Source organism: Trachymyrmex septentrionalis, unplaced genomic scaffold (genome assembly GCF_001594115.1).
Source record: "Trachymyrmex septentrionalis isolate Tsep2-gDNA-1 unplaced genomic scaffold, Tsep1.0 scaffold20, whole genome shotgun sequence".
Classification (NCBI taxonomy): domain Eukaryota; kingdom Metazoa; phylum Arthropoda; class Insecta; order Hymenoptera; family Formicidae; genus Trachymyrmex; species Trachymyrmex septentrionalis.
Genome location: NW_017305180.1, coordinates 4,983,777 through 5,004,086, shown reverse-complemented (window position 1 = coordinate 5,004,086; position 20,310 = coordinate 4,983,777). Strand labels below are relative to the sequence as shown.

General features: G+C 34.5%; 3 protein-coding genes across 4 annotated transcripts; 2 read left to right on the top strand and 1 right to left on the bottom strand.

The window, feature by feature from the left end:
• The first annotated feature begins 57 nt into the window (after positions 1-57).
• LOC108747822 (gem-associated protein 5) lies at positions 58-6,548 on the top strand. Its single transcript, XM_018485655.1, has 16 exons — positions 58-94; positions 829-1,150; positions 1,249-1,601; positions 1,765-2,079; positions 2,152-2,416; positions 2,497-2,722; positions 2,783-2,864; positions 2,962-3,325; positions 3,734-4,034; positions 4,112-4,312; positions 4,399-4,537; positions 4,608-4,865; positions 5,058-5,268; positions 5,363-5,575; positions 5,702-6,149; positions 6,277-6,548. Exons 2-16 carry the CDS (start codon positions 842-844, stop codon positions 6,546-6,548), a joined length of 3,957 nt encoding a protein of 1,318 aa, XP_018341157.1. The 5' UTR covers positions 58-94; positions 829-841.
• A 421-nt stretch (positions 6,549-6,969) lies between these two features.
• Positions 6,970-9,079, bottom strand: LOC108747845 (nucleoporin Nup37). The gene is made up of 5 exons (XM_018485700.1): positions 8,892-9,079; positions 8,518-8,728; positions 7,903-8,100; positions 7,464-7,831; positions 6,970-7,264 (listed from the first exon to the last, which is right to left on the bottom strand). Exons 2-5 carry the CDS (start codon positions 8,665-8,667, stop codon positions 7,012-7,014), a joined length of 969 nt encoding a protein of 322 aa, XP_018341202.1. The 5' UTR covers positions 8,668-8,728; positions 8,892-9,079; the 3' UTR covers positions 6,970-7,011.
• Positions 9,080-9,110: 31 nt separating this feature from the next.
• LOC108747844 (exportin-5) lies at positions 9,111-15,472 on the top strand. Of its 2 annotated transcripts, none has more exons than XM_018485698.1 (9): positions 9,111-9,229; positions 9,892-10,589; positions 10,662-10,970; positions 11,074-12,477; positions 12,777-13,031; positions 13,754-13,877; positions 13,989-14,325; positions 14,460-14,829; positions 15,029-15,472. In XM_018485698.1, the coding sequence occupies exons 2-9, from the start codon at positions 9,903-9,905 to the stop codon at positions 15,188-15,190; spliced, it is 3,648 nt and encodes a 1,215-aa protein (XP_018341200.1). In that variant the 5' UTR covers positions 9,111-9,229; positions 9,892-9,902; the 3' UTR covers positions 15,191-15,472. The 2 variants fall into 2 exon arrangements, with proteins under 2 accessions (XP_018341200.1, XP_018341201.1); XM_018485699.1 differs by lacking the exon at positions 9,111-9,229 and adding an exon at positions 9,279-9,415.
• Positions 15,473-20,310: the final 4,838 nt, after the last annotated feature.

The window sequence follows — 20,310 nt, the reverse complement described above, 5'->3', positions numbered from 1 at the left end:
CTTGTTTGGTGTTCGCATTCTCGCGTGACGGTCAATAAAGAATACTTAAATAGTGCAGCTGTGTCACCGTCTAACGACTTTAAATACGAGAAAGGTATTTCAAAGTTTTTCTAAGTTTATCTGAATTTATCGTCTTCGATTTCATCACGTGGATAAATCCATAATTGAAAATGCCGGACACCGGTTAACCTCTAATCGAGTTGCGTAAAAAAGTGAAAAGGAATTAGTGATTTGATAAGAAATCCTAAAAAGAAGTCAAAATTCTTCTTCAAAATCCTTCTAGAAGTCAAAATTCATACCTTATGTCTTATTATTTATATATTTAAAATTTTGTGTGTATATATACTTATATATTTTATGGTTTTGCATTATCGCGAAAAAGGACAAGAATTTAGCTAGTATTCAATAAATAAAACGTTAACAAACTGCTAGTAATTTATTAGCATTTCAACAGAATATTGTAGCAAATTAGCATCAATTGTATATGCATTAAAATCATGTTTTACCAGCAGAACCTGTAACCTGCTGACATATAATCTGACAATGAGAGCAAATCGAACAGTAAAAATCCAAAAATCAAGTATCTATAATTTTATAATCATTTAAACGAAATATATCGTTTAGGAATTTATGAAAAGACAGATTCTGCTTGATTTCTATAATCAATTTACCATCATATTGTCTTAACGATTTTTTATTCATTCTGTTAATTCATTTTTGTTCTGGCATTCTATCTGTTTGCCAATATTTAACAAATATTTTTTACAGAATATGTTTTCAATAAGCTGTCTAAGATAATTTTATAAGAGTTGTTTCTTTTGTTAACAGAGAATACGTCAAGATGAATGAAGCTACGTTGCCTCCTTCGCCAAATTGGTATTTGAGCAATATCCTTGCTTGCTCTAGACGTGGAACTGTGGCATGGGGCGCGAGGAACTTTGTTGTCATTGCCAGGCAGAAAGAAGACAATGTTATGCAGTATTCTGTAATCAAGGATTATTTTAAAGACAAAGTAACTGCGTTAGCATTTTGTCCTAAGCTTGATGATCCAGACAGTCCAGAGCTGTTAATCTGTAGCGGTGATGATACCAAAGCTAGAGTTTGGAATGTGGATACATTGGAGTTGGTAGCGGAATTTGCTTTTGTCGATGTAAGTGGCAGAAAGTAATTAAATATTATATATTCTATAATAACTTATAAATGTTAATTATTTATGTAACTTATATTAATATATATTTATTAATATAGGGAAGCAAATTGATTGTGGGAGTTGACTGGTCAGCCAAAGATGGCAATCTTGCGTGTGCAGTGAATTTGGAAGGTTGTTTAATGTACTGTAATATACAGTATAAAACTTCGAAAATAGTATCTCTAGGCAAGCTAACTGCTACATGTGTAGCTTGCTGTCCTCATGACTCTAGTCTTGTAGCAATAGGTACTAAAAGTGGACTAGTTTATATTGTTCAAAAAGATACAATATTGTACAGAATGAGAGGACACAATGAGGACATAGTTAGTTTATCTTGGTGCCCTTCAGACATGAATGTTTTAAATGGAGGAAATAGGAGAGATTTACTTTTAGCTTCTGGTGCAAAAGATAGGTGAGGCAAAGCTTTTATAAGATGTATATATCCTTTGTGTCTTGCATACTGAATTTATTAGTTACATAAAATATATATGAATATTCATCTTATTACACTTAAAAATGTAAGAAATAGATAACTAAAAACTGATTACTGTTATATTTATCTTTTTTATATTCAGATCTGTATTCATTTGGAGAGCTGGTAGAGATGGTCGATATGAGACTGTACTAAATATACCAAATACGCCTATCATGGGCTCATATAAAAGCAAGCTCAGCACTTCAAGTGGAACCTGGATTGCAGTATGTTGGGCAGAGCCCAATTTGCTTCTGACTAGTTCCCTTTGGGGTGAACTTCTTTCTTGGGAACTTTCAACGGGCAGAGAAAAGCCTAAGTATAAATTGTTCCATACATTCCATAATAGAGGATTATTTTCAATAGCTGCTGCACCCAATTATGATAGAATATCTGATGACTTGAAAACAAATTCTGAGTGAGTAAACACTTTACATAAATTAGAAACATGTGAATATTGAAATTTTTCATTATTTTATCAATACTTTAGGCTCAGAGTCTGGTCTTTAGCACAAGATCGCTGGGTTATATGTTGCAAATATAACAGTGATCCTACCAAATCGGCGATCCTGGAGCACAAGATTCCTACACAAGGAGGATTCGTCTACTGTATGAACGCTTGTCCTATTGATACCTCACGCATTGCATTTGGCGTAGGAGACGCGATGCTGCGTCTATGGAACTTATCTGAACCACACACAACGACTTTCGACGTTGTTATGCACTGGCAGAAGATAAAGGGAAAAATAAGAGTGGTAAGAAATTCTCGCATGGAACTGTTTTTTGAAGTGTGATAAAATGTTATGAATTAGTATCATAAAATATATTCCACCAGGTATCGTGGTTCCCGGAAGATGAATCTACTGTTGCTTTTGGTACTGGAGAGGGTCGCGTTGGTGTGTTTGATGCAATTGGAACCAACAAACAACCTATATTATACCGGCAGTATCATCGAAATACCATTTACAAACTCGAATGGGCTCAACTTAAATCAGAATATTTTTTGTTCTCTTGTGCAGAAGGAGAATTAGTAGCTTACAAAAAATCCACACCGAACGATGGTAAGATGATAATATCTATTGTTTTGTCGTATTGTTTTATTACCATAACTTCTATTTCAGAACCTATGTCTATAATAAAGGAAGGATGTTTGGAATTTTCATGGAAATCCAATATATGCTTAGCAGTTGCGTTAGAAAATGGGTATATATATATATATATGTATATATATAAAATATATTTAACATTTTCTTTAAAAAATAATTGAAGAAATGTTTTAAATGGATCTTGTTTTTTTCAGGTCAATTATGTTCTACGATCAGAAGCTGAGAAAACGCGGTAACTCGATACACATTTTAAGAAATGTAGTGAATTGTTTGGCATGGCATCCCGAAAGTACAATGGCAGATAAATGGATGTCGCCGATTGCCAACTATTTGGCAGTTGCATCTGATTCATGTAGTATAATGATTTTTGATATGTCCAAGCTGATAAAGGAATTGGAAGCGACAGGTACCGAAGACGTCATAGAAAACGATCAGGATTGCACAATGCACAAGATAGTAGCAACATTAAACGGACACTCCGATAAAGTGGTGTGCTTAGCTTGGAGTCCACATTTCAGTGGGCATTTAGTGTCTGGTAGCTACGATAATATCGCACAGGTCAAATATACATATGCATTATATAGTGTTAAAGTAGCTCAATTATGTGATGGCATCATAGCTTATCTGTCTATTTATTAAGTTTGTAGAATGAAATATGAGTTCTCTCCTTCCCGAAACAGGTTACCGTTCACCTTATAATTCCTTTACTCATAACTTTTAACTCTCCAGTCAACCTCTTACAAAACTGAAGCATACATGAGATGAGAATTAGAGATTCACTGACTACAAGTCGATCGCTCTTGTACAGAGTTATATGTCACCTCTGTTAAACTTGTATTTATCGTTTTTATATATCATACAACATTATTTTTTAATTATATTATGTTGTAAATGTCAATTCTTGTTTAAATATTATTTTCAATATGATTTATATCATTATATAATTTTCTCCGAATATAATTTTAGGTGTGGAATGTCGAAAAACAGGAATTGATGGGCACGTATATGAGTCACGATGGACCTGTACTATGCTGTATGTGGAGTCCTCTCAAACCACAGTTGATAATGACTGGCTCGTCGGACTTTACGCTACACATATGGAATTATACTTTATCAGCACAATCGCCGAAGCAACCTTCTGACATTAAGGCTTCAAAGAAAAAACAAAAACAGCAGAAGAAGTTGAAAAATAAAACGGATGATCATGAAAATAATTCGACTACATCAACGAATCCTGTAAATCTATCATCTGCTGAAGTAATCGCAAGTAAATAATTTTTTTTATACAATCGACATACATGATATATAATTGGCATTGGTAATATTTTCAATTTTTAATTGCAGAACTTCAAGTATCACAATCGAAAAAGAAAGACAAAAAATCATACTTTAATAAATATAACAAATTAATAAATGACAAATCTCAAATTCTGAATTTCATCAAGCATGATATAAGAAGTAACCAAACCGAAGATGACACTTCTACAAACTTGTCATTGTTTTGCGAAAAGAAAGATGATTTTTTGACACTCATTTCTAATGAAAGTAAGTTTAAATATATTATATTAACATTATGTTACAATTACATATAGATTGTTACGTGATATTAATGATTTATTATTTATCTACAGAATTAGCACATGACAATTCAGATATCGTAACTGAATTGAATATGTGGTGTGATGATTTGGAAAGTAATCTAATTTGTGCAGCTAAGGATCAACAATTAAATGACTTTTTAGTATCGCTTGCACCTAATGTTTCCTTGAAGTACGTACGAATATTTCAACAAATATAAAACAATAAGTAGCTATTGAATACAATCAAATTGATTTTACAGAATATGGAGAGAAATGTGCGAGGCGTATGCTCATCAATTGATACTGCAACACAATCCGGAAAAAGCGGTGTCATATTTACTAGCTATACACAAAATTCACGAAGCCATAGAAACATTTATAAATGCTAAGCTATTTAAGGAGGCTTATGCACTTGCGAGATGTAAATTGGATGATGACGATATGTTTTTAAATAAAATATTAGAATCCTGGGCTGAATGGGCCACTTTTAAAGGTTATTTGGAGCAGGCAGCTCATTGGTAAGTTATTTTTTTTTAATTAATATTTTTTATTAATTATCCTAAGTGTTGTAATGTGCCATGAATGAAAATTATATTTTCTACATTTATACGATATAAAAATATTATTTTGCATAATATTAAAACATAAATAATTAATAGTTGTAAAAAATTTCTATTAAATTAACTCTTTTGATGTTACATATATTACAGTTATGTAAAATTGGGATCCTTTGACAAGGCAGCAAAGGTTCTTTCTCGTCGAAAAGACTTATATTGTTTAGAGACAGCATCAGAATTAGCGTTTTTAAACGGCGACGAAGGATTTGGTACGTCCTTGGCTGTAGACGCAATGACGCGCGCACTTATGAAGTCAGACTGGCCGAAAGCGCGTTCCCTTATCGCAGATATCCGACAAGTTCAGGTATATTTTTACACACAACATGCATGTACCAACATATATATATATATATATATTTTTTTTTATATTTATATGCAACTAAAAATCTTCTGTGTAGTATCTAAACGTACACATAGATGCTCATGAGACAATCATGACTACGTTCTTAGAACAAACTGAGTTCGATGTGATGAAGATGTGGTTGGAAGGAAAGGAAAATAATGGTATATTACAAACTTTTGAGGAAAAATATGGTACTTGTTACTACGATCTCTTACGAAAGAAAGATGATACTAACATTGTTCTGAGAAATACAACAAACGATAAAGTGGTAAGATATAGAAGATAAAAATAAAAATGATCAATACACTTTTCGTAGATATTTAATAATAATGCTCAATACTTTTCGCGTATAATAATAAATTTGTATTACATTTCTTTATATTATCTTTTTTAGATGCAAATAAATATTAGTTATCAAATTGCCATGGCGATCACGTCCGATGTGAAAGAGACCCGATTGAAACATTTAACAACGGCATTAGGTAACGTGTTCGAATTCGAAAATAGAATATCGAAATACGGAACAACGATAAAAGAAGGATTCTTCACGCATGTTCTCACGAAACTGGATACTAAAAAACGAACAGACAAGGATAGCATTTATGCAAAAAGCGATTATCCTATATCGCAGAGTATACGCGCTTATTTATGTATTGGTATTCTGAATTGGTTATTAAAATATTTAGAAAAGCTATCGGTTGAAGAAGAACTGCAGTTTACGCAGTTGATATTAGATTTGTTAGAAGATGCCATAAATGAAACAAATGTATCTCATCAGAATAAGATTTCTAAATATAATCAATTGGAGGATCAACTTATGGCTCTTGCCGTAAGTCGTGAGGGTTAGTTCTTTTTTCTAATCTCTTGTTGGATTTGTTTGATATACGATTGTATACATAGTATGATAGATTAATTTAATAATTCATTGTCTTATACATGTATATAATGTTTTAAATATATATGTTCCAGTGGAGACAAAAGACAAGATCGAAAATGGTGATGAATATAGGAATATTGAGGAAGAAGCAGAGAAGCTCAAACTCGATATAAATAAATTCAATGAAGATCGAGTTTACATACCTGATCCTAACATCGTTCTTCAGAAATCTTGTTTTTTACTTGCTAAGAAATTGAGAGATAGTAGCAAAAAACAACTTTCACGATTTTTAGATAAATTTGGAGAAGACATAAAAAGGTTTGAATTAGAAGAAAATTTGCAATCGGAACATGTTTCACTATGAGTATGTCTCATTAAATAAATGAAACAGTTTTAAATAACAAATGTAAAAAAAACTTGCAGAATAGATTTTTATATCGTTATAAATGATAAGCTACGCATGAAATTATTTTCATATATATTGTCCATGTAAATCTTGTAATTATACAGTTCATTATAAAAATACATTTTTTCTTTTTTACGCATTTTTACACAAGTGTAAAATTTTTTACCTCCAAAGATTTGTGTGTGTGTGTGTATAAATTAATTTATCGCACATATGTAATAAGAAAATATACTTCCAATGAAAATCAAAATACCTCAATGTATTACTGTGTTGTGTATAAAAATTAATTCTTAATCAATTTATATATATATATAAAGAAACATTAAAGCATAATAAAAAAAAATATTTAAATCGCTATGTAACATCCTAAGTTCTGAAAAGAAAAGAATTTAATTTATGGACAAAATCGATTCGATGTATACTAATTTACATTTATTCTCCAGAAACATAGTTCTCTGTCACTTCCAGCACAGACATACGGTAATTTATAATGCCATGTCATACCACCAATTAACTTTACCTTTCCACACAATACTACTACTTTCGATTTTAAATTAACAACCTTCAATAAATTATCTGGCCATCCGATGCTTGATACCAGATTTTCATTCGCATGTGAGATTTTTACTGTTAAACCACCTTCCACATGAAGTGTCCGCTCATCAAGAGGACGACTAGAATTGAAAATGAATACATAAATTTAATGAAAGCAAGAACCAATAAGCTATTCTTTTTAAACTTCTTTTACAATTTATTAACTTTTCTTTTTTCACGAATGGAGAAAAAAGAAAAGAGTGAACTGTGCAAGAAGATTAGCTAAAAAGAACAGACCCAATATGATACAAAAGGATTTAAAATTAAATGTTTTATTACCTGGGTCTGGACACATCCCAAAGTAGCAATTCTCCAGCGGCTATCGATGCAACTTTTAAGGGATTGGGTCCCCAGTCAGCTGCAGTCAAGGGAACAACCCCTGAATCAAGGGACATAATAGCTTGATGACTTCTGACGTTGTACATACGTATTAAACCGTTTTTTTCTGCTACTAAGAGTTTGCCAGATTCTTCATTATGCCAACATACGCTAGTCCCAGGTGACGTTAAGTAAAATGTAGACACGCACTTTTGGTTCTCTTTAACTGCCCATAGCTTACATGTATGATCGTCAGAGACTGACGCCAATAGTTCACCTTCTGGTTCATAGGAGATTGCGTTCATATAATCTTTATGGCCTTCTAAAATCTTTAAAACATCTGTTGTACCATCGGATTTAATAGCGTCATAAATTTACATAACACTTAAGATATTCCTACCTCGAACATATTGACGTCATTCAGATTGCTATTGTACAATCTTATTTTGAAATCTGATCCAGCAACACAAAATGTGACAATTTTGGGGACAATACTCAGGGAGGTTTCTGGGCTCCAAGCGATCGCATGGGGCCTAGCATCATGATGAAACGTTCTAATAGGACTATATGCAATATCTTCCACAGCGTCATCTTCATCCTGTTATTTAAAGTTATTTATTAAAATAGAAATGAATAGATTTAACTTTGTCTATATGTATGTGAGTATTTTATATCAAGATAACGACATCACATTACTTGCTTACTTTGGTTTAACAAAGTTATATCATGTAACAACATAGGTTTACAATCTTATTTTTAATGTGAGTTAACAAGACTCTGTAAAGCACATGACTTCATGCAGATTACAAGTAAAAACTCAAGAATTGAATCTTACTTGTCAGAATGAAAAGGAATGTTTGTCAAGAACTGAGTTAAGATGTCACAAATGAAAATTATCCAAGATTAGATATAAGTGAAAAGCAACTATAATTTCTATTTTGTCAATATCTTGACAATTTCTAGCAAAACTAAAAAAAGTTATGACAATTCTCATCGAGGGACCCCTCGCACAAACCTGAAATCTGACAGTACCAACGACGATCTCCTTAGTGAGGGCAATGCAGATCAAATGCTGCGACCACTCGTACGGCGAAAACTCTACACAGTAAATCCGCTCTGAGAAACTCCGTTTAAATGTAGGCGGCGTGGTGACTGCCTCGTCCATCCTATCTCTCTCGTCCTCGATACGTAGGTGTGTGCACGAGTAGAAGAGGAGCCGGCATAACCTACAAGACGCGAGATAGGTTAGTTTTACGGGACTTTATCGTGATCGATCGATTATTAATGTAAGGAAAAAAGAAAGAGGAGGATTACAAACACGCGATATAAATATAAAGAACGGGGAAACCAGTGGATAAGAATAGATCGAACCACAACTTGTTTTCTCACCGCGATCTGGAGGGGAAAAAAAGCGTGTGTACATACACACGTCCGGTGTCGAATTAGGTTAGGTTAAATCGGCGCGGCAGCGGCACGGTGCCGTCAAGAGGGCAGCACGTGATTCGTGTATGCGATCGTCCGACCAGCGTGCCACTGCCGCATTCTCCGGAAAAGTGCTGTGTGACGAGCGTAGCACTCGCACGCGTTGATTTTGCGATTTTTTTTGTCCCCTCCCGAAGACGGACTTAGGTATGAATTGACGCGCGGTGCGACGCCGGAGAGAATCCCGCGCTGTCCACGCGGCCCCCGCCAAGCTCCGTCTCGTACCGCAGTTTCGCGTCAGTTAGGTAAGTACGGGAACGAGCGAGTGAGCGAGCGCGTGCTCGCGACAAGCTGCTTCATCCACGCGTGCTTGCGCCGCGTGTGCCCGCGCGTGTCCGCCCGTGAATTTTCCCCGATTGGAGGACACGATCTCGCCGACAACGAGCGCAACGCCCGTCGCTGTCGATTTCCTTGCGTACGCCCTCGCGGGTGTAGCGTGAACGAACCTCGTTTCGATTATTTATACCGGCTTCCAGATTGATGTTCCGTTACGATATCTTGCATCAGCTTCGCAAAATTGCGCGAAACGTTGATATATACTTGTAATTCAGAGCCTGTCACCAAATAATTCAATCTGTTTTCGTTAAACAAGCTCTGGGAAATGGTTAAAATAAATTTGTTTGATTGCGTTATGTAAATGTTTATTATGATATTAGATATTTTTAATTGCTAATTATTGTCGAGAAAAATTTTTGTGCAAGAACATCTTTTTCGTTACAAGTGGTACACATATGTTATTAATTGTTATAGAGATAGGACAAGTTATTTTTATTCTCTGTTTATTTTCTCTATACTTTTCTTTATTTGATAAGAAAGAGAAAGATAAAGTGATTATATTAAGATATTATGTAACAAGCGTATAAAAGTTTGCTTATTAAAAGTTAAACATATCTGTCTCATATTTTAGTGCTAGTAGGAATGGAGTTCGGAGTAGGCGATGTCGCCCAGATATCGGCAGAATTGGCTCGAGTGGTCGAGATGATGATGTCACCTGGTATATCTCAACCGCAACGCCTGGAGATGTACAATGCCTGTGAGAGGTTCAAGGAATCTTCACCGTTGTGTGCGCAATGCGGCTTGTACTTGGCTCAGAAATCACCCGAGAGGAGCTCAGTGGTGCGCCACTTTGGTCTGCAATTGATGGAGCACTGTGTGAAATATCGATGGACACAAATTTCTCAGTCAGAAAAGATTTTTATCAAGGAGAATGCAATGAAATTACTTCAAGAAGGCACCCAACCACTGCTACAGGAAGAGGCACACATAAAGGATGCTCTGTCGCGTGTTGTAGTTGAGATGATAAAGCGTGAATGGCCTCAGCAGTGGCCTACATTGTTGGCCGAGCTCAGTCAGGCTTGCACACAAGGCGAGAGTCAAACTGAGTTAGTCCTGTTGGTATTTCTCAGATTGGTAGAAGATGTGGCACTCCTGCAGACACTTGAATCAAATCAAAGAAGGAAAGATATATATCAGGCGTTGACTACGAACATGGCCGAGATCTTTAGCTTCTTTCTGAGACTAATGGAGCAACACTTTTCAGAGTTTCAGAAGAAAAGTGCCTTAGGACAAACATCCGAAGCTGCGGCACATAGTAAAGTCGTTCAAGTAGGTTTTTGCGAAAAGGATGCATGTATCTAATGATTGGTATTTCAATTAAAATTTATATCATTAAAACAGGTAGTGCTATCCACGTTAACTGGATTTGTCGAATGGGTTTCTATAAATCATGTGATGGCTGAGGATGGAAGATTGTTGCAGATACTATGCCTCTTATTAGGAGATCCTATATTTCAGTGTTCTGCCGCTGAATGCCTGCTTCAGATTGTAAATCGTAAAGGCAAGGCCGAAGATCGAAAGCAATTGATGATCTTATTCTCAGAGGAGGCTTTGAGATATATTTATACTGCAGCCACTGCTCCACCGCCTCTGGCTGGACCTACAAATTTCCATGAAAATCATTACTTATTTTTGAAGAAACTCACACAGGTATTTGTTATAATCACACTATTAACACTCGATAAAGATATCTCATTTTATAGTTTCAGCAGCTATGGAAAACCGATCATCATTCGTGTGATTGTTATTTCAGGTACTGACTGGTATGGCGACACAACTTTGCGCCTTGTGGGGAAAAGATGATACTTCTAGCATACGGCCGACGCATTTCAATCTCTTTCTGGACACTGTGCTCACATTCACCATATATCCGAGCCTCACGCTTACGCATTTAGCGAACGTGATTTGGGTAATGCTGTTTAAACACGAACAGATCAAAACTGACTCGTTACTGCTTACGTACGTGCCCAAGTACGTGGAGCATACCGCACCCAAGTTGATCCGCGTTACATATCCACATGGTAGACAAAGTAACGGCATGACCACATACTGCCTCGTTGATTATGACTCGGAGGAAGAATTCAATGTTTTTCTGCATCGCTTCAGAATGGATCTATTAGAAGGATTTAGACATGCAACTATGGTGGCACCTTTGGTGACGTTTACATACGTGCAACAGTGGCTGACCGCGAAGATCACCAAGGGTATGGCAAACCTGCAATATAAGAGCAGTCAGAATGATCGAGAGTATCTTGAATGGGAAGCTCTCGCGCATGCATTAGACTCTGTTGTGTCCAGGATCTTGCTAATCAATGAACGGCCGAGCGTACAAACGGGTCTACAATTGTTGGAACTCTGTCTAGGTTATTCACCGCAAGATCCTTGGCTTCTATCCGCTCTACTTTCTTGTATAAGCGCACTCTTTGTGTTTCTATCGATGTCAACTGGCTCGATGGCTATGCCGGGTGTTGCTATCTTACCGCGTGTCCTTGAGAAGATCTTCGCTGCATTAGTATTCGAGGCACCAGGTGAGAACGAGAATAATCGATCACGAGCGTCCAAAAGCGTGCGACGACATGCAGCCAGTTTGATGGTGAAGATCAGTCTTAAGTATCCACTGTTGTTACTGCCAGTATTCGAGCAGATACACACCATGGTGCGCAGTTTGACCCGCGAGCCAAGCCCGTTGTCTCGAATGGAGAGTGTCATGTTATACGAAGCATTGCTCCTTATCTCGAATCATTTTTGCGATTACGAGAGACAGACTCGATTCGTTACGGAGGTGATCAGTGATTCATCCAGTAAGTTCATCGCGCTAGGCACGGAATGGTTCGAGGGACCACTAGAGCTTATGCAGTTTGTGGGATTGGACAGACCACCGGTGGAGAACGCATTGGAAGATCCAGCTAAACGCAATCGCAGCGATCTTATGATGTGTATTTGCACTATGCTGAGTGTAGTTAAACGATGCTCAATCCCAGAAGATCCCGATCGCGCGGCCAGGGGTGGTTTCGTAGCCGCGCTCAGCGAGAGCGGCAATCCGGTATATCGAAATCCAGCAACACCTCATATAATCCCTATTCTACCAACACTGTTCGCGCTACTGCGAACGATGAATGGTCTCTTCAGTCATGCTGCTCTTGCTGCTCTATCTGAGGTAACAATTGCTACTGTTACTAATCAACTGAGACCAAGTTGGATACATAAACATTTGGTATGAAATAAAGTTTATATTGTAATTATTTTATGTCAGAGAAATGTGTTTATATAATAGTAATAAATATTTAATATTTTACAAATGGAATTTTAAAATGTGAGTATACACATTTTATTCTCTTCGACGTGGAAAGATCGAAAAACTAATCATTGCGAGTAAAGTGACGGAATTGCGTTGAATATCTTGATATCTTGTTCTTGTTAAAAATTGCTAAATATATCTGAATATATTTATTCTAGGGCTACAAAAATGCTTATGGACTTTTGGAATCTGAAAAAGCGAATCTTTTGGGCGTTAGTATAACTAACGACAACAACAGTGAAACGGACCAGGTTTTAAGTACTTCTCTGGTTCGAATGCAATCATTCCTGAGTACAGTTCATGATCAATGCTACCATATGTTAGGTAGTGGCTGTCACATGATCGGTCGAGATTTTTATCAGTTGCCTGGACTAGCACCGGCCTTATTAAACTCAGTTTTTTCGAACATGGAGGTAATTTAATGTTTTGTTCAGCAATTATTTTCTAAATCAAGATAGAAAAGAAATTTATAAATTAAAAATAAAATTTGCGAATTTATATAAAAAAAAAAGGTTTAAATAGATCTTCGTTTAGTATCGAGTACTGTATTCGGGATGTGGAATATTAATTTGTAATACAAAACTTTTTAAAAATATAAATTTTCTACCATTGAATATAAGCTCAAGTGTCTCGCGTTTTGCCACGATTCCTTTATTTCTAAAAAAGTAATTGTTATTTTCTGATCTAATTTTCTTTATATTATATTTTGCTCAGATTGAACTTAAAGTAAATTATTAGAGATGTATGTTGTTACAAAATGGTAACAACATAAATGTAAAACTCTAATTTTCGTACTAAAATTGATATTATTTATTATTTTAAAATAATATTTTTCTAATATTATTTTAGGTTTCCGTGGCAAAATTTGAAATTTTCTTTCTATATGTTTTTAATGACACACAGAAAACTTATATTTTTAATAAATTTTGTATTACAAATGAATTTTTTATACATTTTAAATATAATAAATAATACCTGAACTGTGTCTATTCCTTCTTCTGAATTACATTCACAAATTTTTAGGTATAATTGAATAATACAAATCTCCTATCCCCCTTCAAAGAAGAATATATGTATAAAATTCTTTTTTTAAATTAATGTATATTAATCATTTATATATTTCTGTCTCTTCCAGGTGATTCCAGATTATAGATTACGGCCGATTATACGTGTGTTTATGAAGCCATTTATATACTCATGCCCGCCGGCTTTTTATGAGAGCGTACTACTACCTGTACTGGCTCACGTATCCACACACAGTGAGTGATCAGAACAATTTTTTGTTTTTATTTTTTGCACCGTATCAAACAAAATTAAGTTAAGTGAAACAATCATTTTTTATCGTTCCGATCAATGCGATTTTTTTCTAGTGTGCCAAAGATTAAGCGCTAAGTGGCAGTACATAGCACATCTGTACGAATCCGGCGGTCTGGATGAGGAGAACACCGATACGCAAGAAGTGATCGACGATATGCTTAATAGAAATCTGACTAGGGACTTCGTAGACGTGTTAAAAGTGGCTCTGGTTGGCGGAGCCGCTAGCGATGCCGCACCTCCGGATACTATGGAACAAGACAGCGGGGGAATGGCTGTAGATCCACCTCTTTCGCGGGGAAATAGTATCGTCGCCGAGGTCGTCAGCGAACTCGGGACTTCCATTTTGCGTCATCCGTCTACTTGTCACAGCGTCGTGCTATGCGTACTAGGGTAAAATACAATATAATCATAATGAGTAGAAATATCGTTGATTTCATTGTGAAATCGGAGGAATTTAATTCTTGTTTTTTTACTTTTTTTTTTTAAATAACTTATTGGTTAATAATATGTTCTAATATCTCTAGAGCGCTCGCATGGAATGATTCAAACGCGAGTCTCAAGGCTACAATGTTAACTGGACCTGTGGTCCGAGCTCTGGCAGCTGATGGCAGTCTCACTCCTTCTATGGCAGCACACATTATGGTCGCTGTTCTTCAAGGTTTACAACTGCATGGTCAACATGAAGCCAATCAAGGTTCCCTTATCACTCTGGGCGCGCAGGTCTATGAGTGCCTAAGACCTAAGTTTCCGAACATCATCGAGGTGATGCAGCAAATCCCGGGGGTCAATCCTGCCGACTTGCAACGTTTCGATGAGAAAATGTCGGTGGTCAGCACGAAAGGCAACAAAGTCGAAAAGGGAAAGAAGGATCTTTTCAAGAAAATTACTAATCAGGTATACGATTGTAATATCCAAAAGATGTTTATAGATCCCAGCTAATCCTTTAACTTAAAGTTTGTATTTAAAGTTTTGTAAAAAAATGTGTGTAAAGTGAATCATTTCCAGTTTTTTTATTGTATCTTACACTTTTTTATCTTACACATTTAAATTGTTTAATAATAATAATTATCAGATCTTAATTCGTTTTTTACAGCTTATCGGCAGAAGTGTAGGTCAATTGTTCCGTAAAGAAGTCAAAATAGACAATTTACCGCGGATAGAAGTATCTGGTAAGTCTCAGTCGGTGCGGGTGGATGAGATCTCGAAGAATGCTACTGACACGGGAATAACAGCACTGTTCGCTGGATCTACGTAGCAGACAATTTTAGAAAATCATATTTTGCATAGCTGGTCTAACTCAATAAGTAATTATAAGTTATTATGAAAAAGTCTCTTCTAGGATTGCCATACGTGTGGCGCAGAAAAAGAACATTTGATCCAAAACTAAATAGTGCGTTTCTTTTTAGGAAAATCACAAATTTCTTTATGGCCGACTTATAGTCGTAAAGAAGCCGTGTCAAAGTGCTCGAAGTATCATCTCAGATTTACATCCAATTATAATGTTCAGATTTCATTATTTTTATTTTTATTCTTTCAACAAGCATTTTTTAAAAGATGTATGTTATGATAAAATGAAAAAAATAATAACACATGAATTTTAATAAAATTGTAATTGTCATGAAAAATCAAGGTAATATCTTCAGAATCTTTGGGCATACTATGCCCCTACTCAATCACTAGGTGCTCGAAATTAAATCTGGGATTATAAATTATAACATACATCTCATATAGTTGTATATTTATGATAACAATTGGAAAAATTTTTCTGCACTTTCTTCATTCTGAAATCGATTATGACATAGATGTAAGTGTAGATAACTTTTTACACTTATACATTCTGTCATTACTATTATTTATTCTAATTAATTTTAAAGACTCGCGCAAAAAGAACAAGCCGACATTGTTCGCGTTCCGTCTTGTCATTTGTATTCAAGACATTCGATCTCTCAGGTAGTGTTAATTTTTTCATGGGTTATCATTCTTTCAATGTCCATTTTTAATCACTGTTTTACAACAAAAATTCCAAATGCATCACACAATACTTTATGTTTCATGGCAAACATACAAAATGTAAAGGTTCGTCGGAATTATGGAAGAATTGTACAATGAGATGTAAGAGATTATTGTGATAAGATTAAAACTATAATGAGTAAAATTTTACAATATACACAAAAGCGAGCGATTTAAAAAACCGCAAAGTGAATTTCATTGCTTTGTATAAATGAAGAAACAGTATGTGAGTCCGAGCTGTGACTGATGTGTGCAAAACCGAATTGTAAACTGTAATATATTTCTTATTTTTCTTTACGTTCTAAATTATATCTCCGAAATCCATAGTGTTTGTATCATGCTAGGTTTGTTCTTTTTAGCTGAAAATCTTTATTTTTATTGGTACTTAAAATGAGACGAATATACGTATGTTTATGAGAGAAAAAAAAAATAATTGTAAAGTTCAGCTAAAAAGAACATATCTGTTCTATTATACTACTAAGGATCTCGAAGTTCATTATATCGGTGTCATACACACACACACACACACACACACACACATCTTTATATACATATAAATATATATATATTGTACAATAAAATCTTGTAGTGGTTGAGCTTATGCCAGAATAGAAGAGAACGAATGTAATCGCTCGTCTACGCAACACTCCCCACACACACGCTACCACACGCACACACACACACACACACACACACACACAAACAAAGGCTGTGTTTGAAAATTTACTGCCAGTGCTGATAATCTATAAAACACGTGACGCAAACTATAGATTTTCAGTACTACAGTAAATTTTGAAATAGCCTAAATATATATATGCCCATATTTTGAGAACGCGCTTTTACCAACAAATGTGCGCTTTTATTTCTGAAATTCTATAGTATATATAACGTGAATTATATGACTATGCTAAATACGCTCTAACATCATTATAACCGCGTTCCGAATACTTGCCATAATGTATATATATTTCGGATATCATATTTCGTTGATTTTTTTTTTCAAGGCATGAATCGACGCCGAAGAATATGTACACGAAAAGTCGATCAACGTCTTCCTTACAGTCGTCTTCTCGCGACACATATAATCGAAAACCGCGGTACAAATTCATTAAATTTACACGATACTGTATTTACGTCGAGACGGCAGTTTAGTCGAGAGGATATGGATATGGATATGTATATGTATACATATACCATCTATACAGAGAACAACGGAACATATATCTGTATATTATTATTAATATAAATGCGAAATAACGATAAGCGCGCAAATGACAATTAACGAGTTAAGAAGTAGCCGATTGCACATGAATTATTGCAAAAGTGTTCCAATTCGAACGTGTATTTAGAATAGAAAATCTTTTTTAAATCCGAAGAAGAATCACATACGAATCATCATCAAAACTACATTGCAATATCACATATCAAAAATGTTTTTAATTCATTTCGAAAAAATTTTATTCTCCCGTTTGTCCGACTAGGATGCATGTTTTACACATAAAGCGAACTTGTAAGTAATCATTATATTTGATTTCTATCTCGCGTGTTTATCTTTCCGCTTTATAAGAAAATCTGCATGACACGACATCTTTTGAATCCGATAAACTGGCAAGTTTTTGCATCAGTAATCGCACTACTTTCTCAAGCATTCCACTGCGCTTTTAGAAACGAGTATGCGATCGGCAGATTGTGTGAGAAGGGTAGTTATTCATTTATAATTGATGAAAAAAAAAAAGATTCCATTGCTCATAATAATGCGATGGAGGAAGATATCAGAAGCATTTAACTTTTTTTTTATCGATGACGAAAAAAATAATATGTTAACAATGTGTTTCCTTTCCGTTACATTCTTCCATCAGCAAACAAACTTTTGCTTGTACAATGGGAACACCTGATATACACGCGTATACACTATGTACGTCGAAAAAACGTATCACATTGCCAATTTTTCATATATAACGTGTCATACACAAAGTATCACACTTATTTTATTCTTAAAGATCATACATGCCACATTACGTGATCAAGATCACTACAAAGTACGGCACAACAATCAATTATGATAATTTAGAAATCCGGATCATCAAATGTGATAATTATCCGAACCATTTCTGGCATTGCAAAAGTCTGTTTGTTTTACAACCGACTGCTTTGATCTTTATTGAATTGCAAAACAGAATTGGATTTGTAATATTTTTGAAAATTCTATTAATCACTTAAGTTAATTAATAAAAATGTGATACATGAAATCATATTGTACATTTATACATTTAACTGAAAATTATCCGGTTAGTTTTTCACGATTGTTTATATATATATATATATATATATATACATATATATATACATAAACAGTATATATATTTTATATATATTTTACTGCATAATTTATATACAGGGTGTCCGGTTAAGACCGTAACAACATTTAAGAGTTGATTCCTGAGATCATTTAAAAATTTAATACCAAAATATCGAGGCTGTAATAATTTTTTAATTGTAAGCACTTAGCAAATCATACCGCATAAAGTTTGCGCTTAAATGCGGTTGGATTTTCCGTTAAATCACATTTGAATGCATGAATTTTAAGTGGATGATTTGATAACTTTAAGTACTTAAATTTAAAAATTATCATAGCCTCAACATTTTGATATTAGAATTTTTATTTCAAAATGCTTTCAGGTGTTATATCAGGAGTTTATCCTTAAGCGTTGTTACGGTCTTTACCGGACACCCTGTATAATGTGTATATTATATGTATACTTACGTACATACATATAAACAAATTAATCACACATTAAGTTTTGTCATAATATTAATGTTCCAACGATTTGTGCCAGGCGAGAAAAAGATGAGAATCCATTTGTTTTTATGAACTTGCCTGTTTTTTGTACATCAGCTACAATAAAATCAATGGTATAATCTTGTATATATTATATTGTAATAAAGAAATTGCATTGACAATAATTATATGTAGGTTTCAATACAACTTGAAGTCTCTCTGCCTCGTTGTCTGTAGAACTGTGTACGCTCTTTCTCTCTCTTTCTCTCTCTTTATCGATAAATATATATACGGTTTACAATATATTTTATTTGATATTTCGTTACGTGCATGTATCCCTCTCATCCCATAAATCGGCAAGCATAATATATATACATTATACATAGATCACCATTTGCGAGCACGCTTTCGTAATATAAGTTATTATCTCATTCGTATTCGAAAAATTCGTAAAATCTGATAATTGACTGTAATCGTAGAAATATTTCACGTAAATTTTGCGATACGACAAATCAAAGCAATGCATCACAAAATACAATACAATATCGCAACTCTCTTTCAAATCTCCTCTCTTTTCAAAGAGATTATATCTTTTATATCTTTTGAAAAAAATTATTTTACACACAAATTATAAATATTTTACAGCGTATATGTATTTACAGAGAGACAGGAACTGACATTCAGGTTCCTTCATTTATTATACATAATTATTGACATTATTACTTTTACACGGAAACAAATATTCCGTTGAATTAAACGCTGGTTATTAAGACCACAATTAGAATTCTTGTATCAATACAAGCGTATTACATGCAGACGTATATACAATGTTACAGAAGTTACGACCCAGACCATTTATCGCATTATGCTTGCACTGTATTTATATAAACGCAAACATCTAACTACTTTTGTTAACATAGTCTTTCGGATAAATCCTCAAAATTCTGTACATATATAAATACAAATATATATGCAATTATACACACATGCGCACGCACACTCATATTATTTTCTACAGAGCATAAATCCCATTAAACGCGATGTCACCTATCATTGAGATTAAAAAGAAAATGCAGCAAGATACTCTTTGGAATCCGACGTAGCAGTTTTATGTCTAGATATAATAGCAAAGATGTTTAGTCAACAGTGACAAGAAGCATTTTATTGTATTAATTTGTATTCGCGGGCATTTTGTCGCAAGCTACGTTTGGAATGTATGTGATTTAATCTTTATTCCACAGCATATATATCATGTCTATAGCATATTTTAAGCATATTCTACGCATACATATGCACACGTCCACCTGAATCGTTAGTTATTGATCTTTGGTAAAATCATTTTTCATCATTCGTAATCTAAGATACAAATTTCAATTGTTATTTGTTCATTTCTATCTGTTCTAAAATTATTTGATAAAATCACTTTTCGTCGCGTTTATAATCTAAAATATAAATTTGTAAAATAAAAATTTCATTATTCGTTCATTTCCATCTGTTCTATATAGATCGAGTTTTAAGTGACACACTTTGTGTTATTTATCTTGTACGTAATGTGTCATAATATCAGATAGGAAGACAAGACTGTA

Coding starts and splice junctions, on each gene's coding strand:
- LOC108747844 (XM_018485698.1), top strand. CDS start 9,903: ATGGAGTTCGGAGTAGGCGATGTCGCCCAGATATCGGCAGAATTGGCT. Junction 13,032..13,753: donor CAGTTTTTTCGAACATGGAG/GTAATTTAATGT, acceptor TGTCTCTTCCAG/GTGATTCCAGATTATAGATT. Junction 14,326..14,459: donor GTCGTGCTATGCGTACTAGG/GTAAAATACAAT, acceptor TAATATCTCTAG/AGCGCTCGCATGGAATGATT.
- LOC108747822 (XM_018485655.1), top strand. CDS start 842: ATGAATGAAGCTACGTTGCCTCCTTCGCCAAATTGGTATTTGAGCAAT. Junction 2,417..2,496: donor TAAAGGGAAAAATAAGAGTG/GTAAGAAATTCT, acceptor ATATTCCACCAG/GTATCGTGGTTCCCGGAAGA. Junction 6,150..6,276: donor TCTTGCCGTAAGTCGTGAGG/GTTAGTTCTTTT, acceptor TATATGTTCCAG/TGGAGACAAAAGACAAGATC.
- LOC108747845 (XM_018485700.1), bottom strand. CDS start 8,667: ATGGACGAGGCAGTCACCACGCCGCCTACATTTAAACGGAGTTTCTCA. Junction 8,101..8,517: donor TTGGTACTGTCAGATTTCAG/GTTTGTGCGAGG, acceptor TTTAAATAACAG/GATGAAGATGACGCTGTGGA. Junction 7,265..7,463: donor TGGGATGTGTCCAGACCCAG/GTAATAAAACAT, acceptor TTTCAATTCTAG/TCGTCCTCTTGATGAGCGGA.